The sequence below is a fragment of the Etheostoma spectabile genome, unplaced genomic scaffold (genome assembly GCF_008692095.1).
Source record: "Etheostoma spectabile isolate EspeVRDwgs_2016 unplaced genomic scaffold, UIUC_Espe_1.0 scaffold00003926, whole genome shotgun sequence".
Lineage (NCBI taxonomy): Eukaryota > Metazoa > Chordata > Actinopteri > Perciformes > Percidae > Etheostoma > Etheostoma spectabile.
This window is the reverse complement of record NW_022603092.1, coordinates 895-13,611: the sequence shown is the minus strand read 5'-3', so window position 1 is coordinate 13,611 and position 12,717 is coordinate 895. Positions and strand designations below refer to the sequence as shown.

General features: G+C 49.3%; 1 protein-coding gene across 2 annotated transcripts; it reads right to left on the bottom strand.

The window, feature by feature from the left end:
• Positions 1-599: 599 nt before the first annotated feature.
• phax (phosphorylated adaptor for RNA export) lies at positions 600-12,034 on the bottom strand. 2 transcript variants are annotated; one of them, XR_004328844.1, is made up of 3 exons: positions 11,862-12,034; positions 5,233-6,730; positions 600-605 (listed from the first exon to the last, which is right to left on the bottom strand). XR_004328844.1 is itself a non-coding variant. In XM_032507701.1 (2 exons), the coding sequence occupies exon 2, from the start codon at positions 6,721-6,723 to the stop codon at positions 5,488-5,490; it is 1,236 nt and encodes a 411-aa protein (XP_032363592.1). In that variant the 5' UTR covers positions 6,724-6,730; positions 11,862-12,034; the 3' UTR covers positions 5,112-5,487. The 2 variants fall into 2 exon arrangements, 1 of the variants encoding a protein (XP_032363592.1); XM_032507701.1 differs by lacking the exon at positions 600-605 and having other exon boundaries at positions 5,112-6,730.
• Between the last annotated feature and the right edge of the window lie 683 nt (positions 12,035-12,717).

The window sequence follows — 12,717 nt, the reverse complement described above, 5'->3', positions numbered from 1 at the left end:
CCGTTTGATCCAACGGAAATAAGAAACGGCGTGTTGTATCCTGGCAACAGTGTTGTTGCCAGGTGACAGAGACAGAGGTCCTGATACCGGAGACTGCATGCAGCAATTCCACATGAACGAGACCAGGCAGAACATAAGTCAAAATCCTCGTATTTCTCTGATAATCCTGCTTTGATGGTCCAAATAATCATTAAAGCAAACAATACAGGTCTAGTTTGAAGTCCTGATCTCCGAACCTTAATCAGCTCGCCTAGCTCATCGGCGAAGACATGTCCACCAAGACATGTCCACCCACCAAGACATGTCCACCGGCAAACGTGAAAACAGCCCTAAATGCTGAGATTATTAGACGTGTTGCTGCCAGACCACCGGGCCTTTCATGTGGCAGCCATGTGGAGGCGCTGCAGCTGACAGACCCCCCCACCAAAGGCTCGGACTGTGTCCCCCTCTACTCTAACTTTGATTCAGACGTAGCAGCATTAGTGGGGGACATTTGTCACGGAGGTCTGTTTAGCTCAAATAAAGACATATGATCTGAAAAGCAAATACTGGAGCATGACTACACATGGAGGTGTGTTAATGTGAAGGGTACCTGACACCATCACCTGGATCTCTACGGACCGTTTTAGCACGTTACACCTCGTTCTTTAGGGTTCATAACAACAAAAAGTTCTGATAGGCCCGTTGGACGCCATGTGTCCAGCACCTAATAAAGGAAAGGACACGTTGGACCATTGTGACTGGTTTAAAGACATGTTTTCTTCTCCTTTCCAGGAGTGGGTGCTCCTGGTGCCAGACCTCCCTCGGCAGCGCTGTGGGGGGAGGTCCTAAACGCCAGACTAGGTGACGACTGAACATGACTCCAGAGACATGCTGCTGTTGCTCTGTGTCTTCTGGGTGAGGACACGTGTGTCCCTGTCTGCTGACAGGTGAGCTGCAACTACTCGGAAGGCGATACATTAAGTTGTTTGTCTGCCCCAAAAGTGGCCAAAAAATAATAATACATTCATGCAGTTTAACCCTCATGTTGTCCTCATGTTGTCCTCATGTTGTCCTCATGTTGTCCTCATGTTGCCCTCATGTTGTCCTCATGTTGTTTCATGTTGCCCTCATGTTGTCCTCAGTTGGCCTCATGTTGTCCCATGTTGTCCTCATGTTGTCCCCATGTTGTCTCATGTTGCCCTCATGTTGTCCCATGTTGCCCTCATGGTTGTCTTCATGTGTCCTCATGTCTCATGTTGTCCCCATGTCATCTCATGTTGTTCCCATGTTGTCCTCATGTTGTCCTCATGTTGTCTTCATGTTGCCTCATGTTGTCCTCATGTTGTCCTCATGTTGTCCCATGTTGTCCTCATGTTGTCCATGTTGTCCTCATGTTGCCCTCATGTTGCCTCATGTTGCCCTCATGTTTCCTCATGTTGGCTTCATGTTGCCCTCATGTTGTCTTCATGTTGCCCTCATGTTGCCCTCATGTTGCCTCATGTTGTCCCCATGTTGTCCCATGTTGTCCCCATGTTGTCCTCATGTTGTCCTCATGTTGTCTTATGTTGTCCTCATGTCTTCATGTTGTCCTCATGTTGTCTTCATGTGTTCTCATGTTGTTCTCATGTTGTCTTCATGTTGTCCCCATGTTGTCCTCATGTTGTCCTGATGTTGTCTTCATGTTGTCCTCATGTCTTCAGTTGTCCATGTTGTCTCATGTTGTCTTCATGTTTTTCATGTTGTCCTCATGTCTTCATGTGGTCCCCCATGTCATCATCATGTTGTCCCCATGTTGTCCTCATGTGTCCTCATGTTGTCCTCATGTTGTCTTCATGTTGCCCTCATGTTTTCCTCATTTGTCTTCATGTTGCCCTCATGTGTCTTCCGTTGCCCTCATGTTGTCCTCATGTTGTCTTCATGTTGTCCCCATGTTGTCCCCATGTTGTCCTCATGTTGCCCTCATGTTGTCCTCATGTTGCCCTATGTTGTCCTCATGTTGTCTTCATGTTGCCCTCATGTTGTCTCAGTTGTCCTCATGTTGTCCCATGGTGTCATGTTGTCCCATGTTGTTCCTCATGTTGCCCTCATGTGTCCTCATGTTGCCCTCATTGTGTTTCATGTTGTCCTCATGTCTTCATGTTGTCCCATGTCATCCTCGTTGTTCCCATGTTGTCCTCATGTTGTCCTCATGTGTCTTCATGTTGCCCTCATGTTTCCTCATGTTGTCTTCATGTTGCCCTCATGTTGTCTTCATGTTGCCCTCATGTTGTCCTCATGTTGTCCTCATGTTGTCCCCATGTTGTCCTCATGTTGTCCCCATGTTGTCCTCATGTTGCCTCATGTTGTCTTCATGTGCCCTCATGTGTCCTCATGTTGTCCTCATGTTGTCCTCATGTTGTCCCATGTTGTCCTCATGTGTCCTCATGTTGCCCTCATGTTTTCTCATGTTGTCTTCATGTGCCCTCTGTTGTCTCATGTTGCCCTCATGTTGTCCTCATGTTGTCCTCATGTTGTCCTCATGTTGTCTTCATGTTGTCTTCATGTTGCCCTCATGTTGTCCTCATGTTGTCCCATGTTGTCCTCATGTGTCCCATGTTGTCCTCATGTTGTCCTCATGTTGTCCTCATGTTGTCCTCATGTCTCATGTTGTCCTCATGTTGTCTTCATGTGTTCTCATTGTTCTATGTTGTCTTCATGTTGTCCCATGTTGTCCTCATGTTGTCCTGATGTTGTCTTCATGTTGTCCTCATGTCTTCATGTTGTCCTCATGTTGTTCTCATGCTGCCTCATGTCTTCATGTGTCTCATGTTGTTCTCATGTTGTCTTCATGTTGTCTTCATGTTGTCCTCATGTCTTCATGTTGTCCCATGTCTCCTCATGTGTGTCCCGTTGTCCTCATGTTGTCCTCATGTTGTCCTCATGTTGTCTTCATGTTGCCATCATGTTTCCTCATGTGTCTTCATGTTGCCCTCATGTTGTCTCATGTTGTCCTCAGGTTGTCATGTTGTCCTCATGTTGTCTCATGTGTCCTCATGTTGTCTTCATGTTGCCTCATGTTTTCCTCATGTTGTCTTCATGTTTTCCTCATGTTTTCTTCATGTTGTCCTCATGTTGCCTCATGTTGTCCTCATGTTGGTCCTCATGTGTCCTCATGTTGTCCCATGTTGTCCTCATGTTGTCCCCATGTTGTCCTCATGTTGCCCTCATGTGGTCCTCATGTTGCCCTCATGTTGTCTTCATGTTGCCTCATGTGTCCTCATGTGTTGTCTTCATGTTGTCCTCATGTCGTTCTCATGTTGTCCCTCATGTTGTCCTCATGTGTGTCCTCATGTTGTCCTCATGTTGTCTTCATGTTGTCCCCATGTTGTCCTCATGTTGTCCTCATGTTGTCCTCATGTTGCCCTCATGTTGTCCTCATGTTGTCCTCATGTTGTCTTCATGTTGTCCTCATGTCGTTCTCATGTTGTCTTCATGTTGTCCTCATGTTGTCCTCATGTTGTCCTCATGTTGTCTTCATGTTGTCTTCATGTTGTCCTCATGTTGTCCTCATGTTGTCCTCATGTTGCCCTCATGTTGTCCTCATGTTGTCCTATACCAGTGTTCTTTTTAATTCCCCAAAATAACATGAATGATTCCACCGCTCTTTGCCAAGTTTTTCTTTTTTAATTTTGGGTCTTATTATTTTATAGCATTGTAAAACAAAGTGAAGTGTTGTTGAAATAGTGTTGAGTAAAAGTTGACATATTCCAGTCTGTGATTATCATCAACATCCATTCCTTTAATTTTAGTCTCAATAATTCCTAATTGCTGCTTTTCTAACTCAAACATTAGGGATAATTTCCTATAAATGAGGTTTATTGACCATACATCCCAAAAGTAACAAACAAAAAACAAACACAAAAAATTGACAAACACTGAAAAAAAGAGTTGATAAAAGGGACAAAAACACAAGAAAAAGTTACCAAAAAAATCAATAAAAAGCAAGTGTCGATTTTCAAATTTGACGGGAAGACAACACGAGGGTTAAAATAATACCTTGTGGTTTTTTTTTTTTAATTGCTACCCTTCCAATAATTGAAATCCAATGAAATGCTCTTATGTGGTTTACGGGACCCCTGTAGTGTTTTTAGAAGGCCCTCAAGGACCAAACACCTGGTCCCATTAATCCCGTATTTGAGTCCTTGCTGGATCACAGAACACCTCAGCCTTGTGGTCTACGGTTCCCAGCCCTCTGCTAGCCCCCTACGCATGGAGTCTGGGAAATGGAAAACCAGAGAAGATGGAGACGATGAGCAACACTTATCTGCAGATCTGCCGTTCTCCGCCCCCCTTTTGAACACAACAACCACTGATAAGTGTCTGGAGTCATACCTAAAAACTCCAGTAGTTACTCCAGTTAATAAACGCATCTCCATCATTCTGCCTTCAAAAATAAGAATGACTTATGTTAAGTGTTAAAGGGCTGATTCACCTAAATCCCTAAACCGCTCCAGTAGGCCTTTAGTTTCTCCTCTACCCCAATACCGGGGACCTAGGTAGAACTGGGTCGGGTTGGTACTCACGGCCAATTTAAACTTGTCATTAAACTAAAGGCAACTTCTCGTTCCGGCATCCATTTCCCAGTCCCACTTGGTGTCCCAGTTCCTCCGCCAAACCCAGTCCACAGCCTTCGTAGAGACAGCCGAGACATGGTGTCTTCGCCGCACCAGTACGCCGCCTGCTGCCATGGTGGATCCTGTTTTGCACGGATACCCAGTCTCATTCTAGTGCCATCCATAGACCCTTTATTTTGTTATCGGCTTAAATCCTGAGTCTGTGTATTTTTCCATATTACAGTCCACTTTGTGTATTGTGTAAAACCTGTACTGTCCGTATCCTGTTATAGGATTACAACTTTATGAACATCAGTGGGAAATAGTGACATCTAGTGGACAAACGTCCGCACTACAACAGCTGGCCCAACTACTGCATTGAAGTTTTTCTAGCTCTTATGTAAAAAAAAAAAAAAAAAAAAACTGGGTTTTCTGTAATCAGGGACTGAATCTCTATCACAATGCTGAAAATTAGCCTTAGATCATATTTTTCTTATAGTGAGCAAAATTTAAAAAACAACGCAGTAAGCAATCCAATTACAGTTTTAAGTGATTTTATCCGAATCACCTTTATTTATAGTCCAGTCACAAGTTAATTTAATTAACACCTCATTACATCCTAGGGGGAATGATACCAAACAAAGTCAACAACAGTTACTGTTATTTCTGATACGCTTCAACAACTCAGGTGAGTTTTTGACAATTAAGAATTTGATATAAAAGGCAAACATGTTGAAATCTACATACATGCTGAACCAATCAAAACCCAACATTCCTGTTAACAGAAGCTCTCCTTTTAGAGATGAAACACAAGAAGGACGTTCACTGTCCTCTGGAGACAGAACTTGGACAGTGCTTTCAGTGTTGTGTCTAATTTGAATCCTGAACGTCCTGGTTCAGACCTCCCCAGAGCTCAGAAGACCTCCAGGTCTGCGGAGTTGTACACCACAGGGGTCTCCTCGATGCCCACAGCCGGTTCCTCCTGACCCTCCTCTTCCTCCTCCTCCTCCGCGGGCTCCTCCAGGGACTCCAAGGCCTCGTTGGTGTCGCTGGCGAAGGTCTCCCTGGAGACGTCGTCGTGCTCCTGCAGGTCCAGCGTGCCGATGGCCTGCTTCATCTTCTTGGCCACCGCGTGGCGCCTCCTCTTCTGGGCGGCCTTCTTGGTCTTGAAGTCCTTCTGTTGCTCCTCGAAGAAGATCTTCCTGACCTGGGCCTTGCTGATGCTGGGCGTGTTCTTCAGCAGGTTGAGGTACACGCCGCCCGGCGTCCGTCTCCTGCTGCCGTCCACCGTGTACACGCCGCCGCTCTCCTCCAGCGTGGCGGTCTCTCCGAGCAGTTCTATGGCCTTCTTCTTGCCGATGACCGCGACCACGCGCTCTATCAGGTCTTTCTTGGGCTCCTGCAGCCTGAACGCTATCTCATCCGTCACCTTGTCCTCGGGGTCGTCCTCTGTGATCTCAAAGCGGCCCTTGATGTCCATCTCCGCCCTGGGGCCCAGTCTGTCCTTAGCGGGCCTCTTCCTCTTGGCGTCCCCTCCGGCCCCCTCCTGGGACCTCCGCTCGTTCATGTAGTCCTCCAGCTGGGCGTCCAGCATGCTCACTTCTCCCTCGTTCTTCGCCTGATTGGCCTCCTCCCTCTCCTTCTCCATCATCTTACGCGCCAGGACAAAGTTGTAGGTCTCCACATTTCTGCTGGACATGCTGACCTCCCCGTCCATGCCGAAGACGCCCAGCTCCGCGGCTACGGCGTCCTGGCACTGCTCCTGGACCACAGAGCCCCAGATGTTGTTCACCTTGCGGCCCCCCATCACGCCGGAGGCGGGCACGCGAGGCGGCTCCGCCCGGGCGGCGCGGGCGGGCGGTCGGGGAGCGTCGCAGACTTTCTGGCGTTTCTTGCGCCAAACCGCCGCCTCCTCGTCCGACGAGTCCGGGTCGCTGTCGCTGGACTCCACCGTCCTCCCGGGGCTCCGGTAGCCGGCGGAAGACTGCTGGGGGGCGGGTCTGCTGCGGAAGGACTGGCTGAACGCTGGGGGGACCCGGGGTCGAGCAGGTGCTGCGGGGGTGGCGGTTCCCATCTCAGACTCCGAGTTGGAGCCGGAGATCTCTCCATCTTCCAGGTCCCCGTCCATCAGGTCTCCGCCATGCGCCATGTCTCGTCTGGAAGACACAGAAGAAACTGGCTACTGACTGGCTGTTACTGACTGGCTGCTACTGACCGGCTGCTACTGACTGGTTACTGACTGGCTGCTACTGACTGCTGCTACTGACTGGTTACTGACTGGCTGCTACTGACTGCTGCTACTGACTGGTTACTGACTGGCTGCTACTGGCTGGCTGCTACTGACTGCTGCTACTGACTGGTTACTGACTGCTGCTACTGACTGGCTGCTACTGACTGATTACTGACTGGCTGCTACTGACTGCTGCTACTGACTGGTTACTGACTGGCTGCTACTAACTGGTTACTGACTGCTGCTACTGACCGGCTGCTACTGACTGGTTACTGACTGGCTGCTACTGACTGGTTACTGACTGGCTGCTACTGACTGCTGCTACTGACTGCTTACTGACCGGCTGCTACTGACTGGCTGCTACTGACTGGCTGCTACTGACTGGCTGCTACTGACCGGCTGCTACTGACTGGCTGCTACTGACTGGTGCTACTGACTGCTGCTACTGACTGCTGCTACTGACTGCTGCTACTGACTGGTTACTGACTGGCTGCTACTGACTGGTTACTGACTGCTGCTACTGACCGGCTGCTACTGACTGCTGCTACTGACTGGCTGCTACGGACTGGTTACTGACTGCTGCTACTGACTGGTTACTGACTGCTGCTACTGACTGCTGCTACTGACTGGCTGCTACTGACTGCTGCTACTGACTGGTTACTGACTGGCTGCTACTGACTGCTGCTACTGACTGGTTACTGACTGGCTGCTACTGACTGCTGCTACTGACTGGTTACTGACTGGCTGCTACTGACTGCTGCTACTGACTGGTTACTGACCGGCTGCTACTGACTGGTTACTGACTGGCTGCTACTGACTGCTGCTACTGACTGGTTACCGACTGGCTGCTACTGACTGCTGCTACTGACTGGTTACTGACTGCTGCTACTGACCGGCTGCTACTGACTGGCTGCTACTGACTGGCTGCTACTGACTGGTTACTGACTGGCTGCTACTGACTGCTGCTACTGACTGGTTACTGACTGGCTGCTACTGACTGGTTACTGACTGCTGCTACTGACCGGCTGCTACTGACTGCTGCTACTGACTGCTGCTACTGACTGGTTACTGACTGCTGCTACTGACTGGCTGCTACTGACTGGTTACTGACTGGTGCTACTGACTGCTGCTACTGACTGGTTACTGACTGCTGCTACTGACTGCTGCTACTGACTGGTTACTGACTGGCTGCTACTGACTGCTGCTACTGACTGGTTACTGACCGGCTGCTACTGACTGGTTACTGACTGGTTACTGACTGGCTGCTACTGACTGCTGCTACTGACTGGTTACTGACTGCTGCTACTGACTGCTGCTACTGACTGGATGCTACTGACTGGTTACTGACTGGCTGCTACTGACTGCTGCTACTGACTGGTTACTGACTGGCTGCTACTGACTGGTTACTGACTGGCTGCTACTGACTGCTGCTACTGACTGGTTACTGACCGGCTGCTACTGACCGGCTGCTACTGACTGGTTACTGACTGGCTGCTACTGACTGCTGCTACTGACTGGTTACTGACTGGCTTCTACTGACTGGTTACTGACTGCTGCTACTGACCGGCTGCTACTGACTGGCTGCTACTGACTGGCTGCTACTGACTGGTTACTGACTGGCTGCTACTGACTGGTTACTGACTGGCTGCTACTGACCGGCTGCTACTGACTGGTTACTGACTGCTGCTACTGACTGCTGCTACTGACTGGCTGCTACTGACTGCTGCTACTGACTGGTTACTGACTGCTGCTACTGACTGCTGCTACTGACTGCTGCTACTGACTGGTTACTGACCGGCTGCTACTGACTGGTTACTGACTGCTGCTACTGACTGCTGCTACTGACTGGCTGCTACTGACTGCTGCTACTGACTGGTTACTGACTGCTGCATACTGACTGCTGCTACTGACTGCTGCTACTGACTGGTTACTGACTGCTGCTACTGACTGCTGCTACTGACTGCTGCTACTGACTGGTTACTGACCGGCTGCTACTGACTGGCTGCTACTGACTGCTGCTACTGACCGGCTGCTACTGACTGCTGCTACTGACCGGCTGCTACTGACCGGCTGCTACTGACTGGTTACTGACCGGCTGCTACTTGCTACTGACCGGCTGCTACTGACCGGCTGCTACTGATTGCTGCTACTGACTGGCTGACTGACTGGCTGCTACTGACTGGCTGCTACTGACTGGGTGCTACTGACCGGCTGCTACTGACTGGTTACTGACTGGCTGCTACTGACCGGCTGCTACTGACTGCTGCTACTGACTGGCTGCTACTGACTGGTTACTGACTGCTGCTACTGACTGGTTACTGACTGCTGCTACTGACTGGCTGCTACTGACTGGCTGCTACTGACTGGTTACTGACTGGCTGCTACTGACTGGTTACTGACTGGCTGCTACTGACTGCTGCTACTGACTGGTTACTGACTGGCTGCTACTGACTGCTGCTACTGACTGGTTACTGACCGGCTGCTACTGACTGCTGCTACTGACTGGTTACTGACTGGCTGCTACTGACTGCTGCTACTGACTGGTTACTGACTGCTGCTACTGACCGGCTGCTAATGACCGGCTGCTACTGACTGGTTACTGACTGCTGCTACTGACCGGCTGCTACTGACTGGCTGCTACTGACTGCTGCTACTGACTGGTTACTGACTGCTGCTACTGACCGGCTGCTACTGACTGATTACTGACTGGCTGCTACTGACTGCTGCTACTGACTGGTTACTGACTGGCTGCTACTGACTGGCTGCTACTAACTGGTTACTGACTGCTGCTACTGACCGGCTGCTACTGACTGGTTACTGACTGGCTGCTACTGACTGGTTACTGACTGGCTGCTACTGACTGCTTACTGACCGGCTGCTACTGACTGGCTGCTACTGACTGGCTGCTACTGACTGGTTACTGACTGCTGCTACTGACCGGCTGCTACTGACCGGCTGCTACTGACTGGCTTCTACTGACTGCTGCTACTGACTGGTTACTGACTGCTGCTACTGACTGGTTACTGACTGCTGCTACTGACTGGTTACTGACTGGCTGCTACTGACTGCTGCTACTGACTGGGTACTGACTGGTGCTACTGACTGGTTACTGACTGCTGCTAGACCGGCTGCTACTGAGCTGCTACTGATGGCTACCTGACTGCTGCTACTGATGGACTGATTATGCTGACTGCTGCTACTGACTGCTGCTACGACTGGCTGCTACGGATGCTGCTACTGACTGGTTACTGACTGGCTGCTATGACTGCTGCTACTGACGGGTTACTGGTACTGGTTACTGACTGGCTGCTACTGACTGCTGCTACTGACTGGTTACTGACCGGCTGCTACTGACTGGTTACTGACTGGCTGCTACTGACTGCTGCTACTGATGGTTACTGACTGGCTGCTACTGACTGGTTACTGACTGTGCTACTGACCGGCTGCTACTGACTGGCTGCTACTGACTGGCTGCTACTGACTGGTTACGGACTGGCTGCTACTGACTGCTGCTACTGACTGGTTACTGACTGGCTGCTACTGACTGGTTACTGACTGCTGCTACTGACCGGCTGCTACTGACTGCTGCTACTGACTGGTTACTGACTGCTGCTACTGACTGCTGCTACTGACTGGCTGCTACTGACTGGTTACTGACTGGCTGCTACTGACTGCTGCTACTGACTGGTTACTGACTGGCTGCTACTGACTGCTGCTACTGACTGGTTACTGACTGGCTGCTACTGACTGCTGCTACTGATGGTTACTGACGGCTGCTACTGACTGGTTACTGACTGGCTGTGCTACTGACTGCTGCTACAGACTGGTTACTGACTGGCTGCTACTGACTGCTGCTACTGACTGGTTACTGGACTGGCTGCTACTGACTGGATGCTACTGACTGGCTGCTACTGACTGGTTACTGACTGCTGCTACTGACCGGCTGCTACTGACTGGTTACTGACTGCTGGCTACTGACTGCTGCTACTGAATGGTTACTGACTGGCTGCTACTGACTGGTTATGACCGGCTGCTACTGACGGCTGCTACGGACTGCTGCTACTGACTGGCTGCTACTGACTGGCTGCTACTGACTGCTGCTACTGACCGGCTGCTACTGACCGGTGCTACTGACCGGCTGCTACTGACTGGGTACTGACCGGCTGCTACTTGCTACTGACCGGCTGCTACTGACCGGCTGCTACTGATTGCTGCTACTGACCGGCTGCTACTGACTGGCTACTGACTGACTGGCTGCTACTGACTGGCTGCTACTGACCGGCTGCTACTGACTGGTTACTGACTGGCTGCTACTGACGGCTGCTACTGACTGCTGTACTGACTGGCTGCTACTGATGGTTACTGACTGCTGCTACTGACTGGGTACTGACTGCTGCTACTGACTGGCTGCTACTGACTGGCTGCTACTGACTGGCTGTACTGGTTACTGACTGGCTACTGACTGGTTACTGACTGGCTGCTACTGACTGCTGCTACTGACTGGTTACTGACTGGCTGCTACTGACTGCTGCTACTGACTGGTTACTGACCGGCTGCTACTGACTGGTTACTGACTGGCTGCTACTGACTGCTGCTACTGACTCGTTACTGACTGCTGCTACTGACCGGCTGCTACTGACTGGCTGCTACTGACTGGCTGCTACTGACTGGTTATGACTGCTGCTACTGACCGGCTGCTACTGACTGGTTACTGACTGCTGCTACTGACTGCTGCTACTGACTGGCTGCTACTGGACTGCTGCTACTGACTGGTTACTGACTGCTGCTACTGACTGTTGCTACTGACTGGTTACTGACCGGCTGCTACTGACTGGCTGCTACTGACTAGCTACTGACTGGCTGCTACTGACTGGCTGCTACTGACTGGCTGCTACTGACTGACTGGCTACTGACTGGCTGCTTTAATGCATCAGCTCAAGTTAGACTGCGAGTTAGCATGTAGCTAGCTACATTAGCTAGCTACATGCTAACACACCCAACCAAGCTAGCGACACTGGAGAACTTCACATTAAACTAAACAACTAAAAGAGAAATACCTTTAAATGTCTGACTCGGGAGCTGGCTCTGTGCTCCGCATGTACCGCTGGTTGTGTTCAAGCCCAGTTTGGCTCTTCTTCTCCCCGGGAACGGCTAACGACAGCTCGGGTATAAACAGACTAACTTAAGACCCTCGGGAGAACATTCGCGCCAGGCTAAAGGTCCACTTCCGCCTTCCGACTGTCAGACCCTTTCAAAATAAAACGTCACCATGGTTTAAATAAAGTGGGAACACTTTGACGCTTTCTTCATGTAATACTGACAGAAGAGTGTAAAGTACGTTTAAATTAGTCAGTCAACAACACACATGTTTTAACTACGTGTTACAAGTAATGTATTCATTATATCTAAGGCATAGGGACACTGGATTTTCAGATTTAAATATTAAATAAAGTAATTAAGAATTAACTCTGGGGATAGAATGAAGGACCAAGTGCACTGAATAACATAGTTTCCATCCATTTATTTTGTGTGTGTGTGTGTGTGTATGTTTGTATGTGTGTGTTTGTCTATATGTGTGTGTGTGTGTGTGTATATATATATACTGTATTTGTGTGTATATGTGTATATGTATATATGTGTATATGTACTGTATATATGTGTATATGTGTACAGTATATATGTGTGTAAATGTGTATATATGTACAGTATATGTGTACTGTATGTGTATACACTTTATAGATATATATATATATATATATATATATATATACTGTATTTGTGTCTATATGTGTATATGTATATATGTGTATATGTGTACAGTATATATGTGTGTAAATGTGTATATATGTACAGTATATGTATACTGTATGTGTATACAGTAGATATATATATACAGTATATGTGTGTGTATAT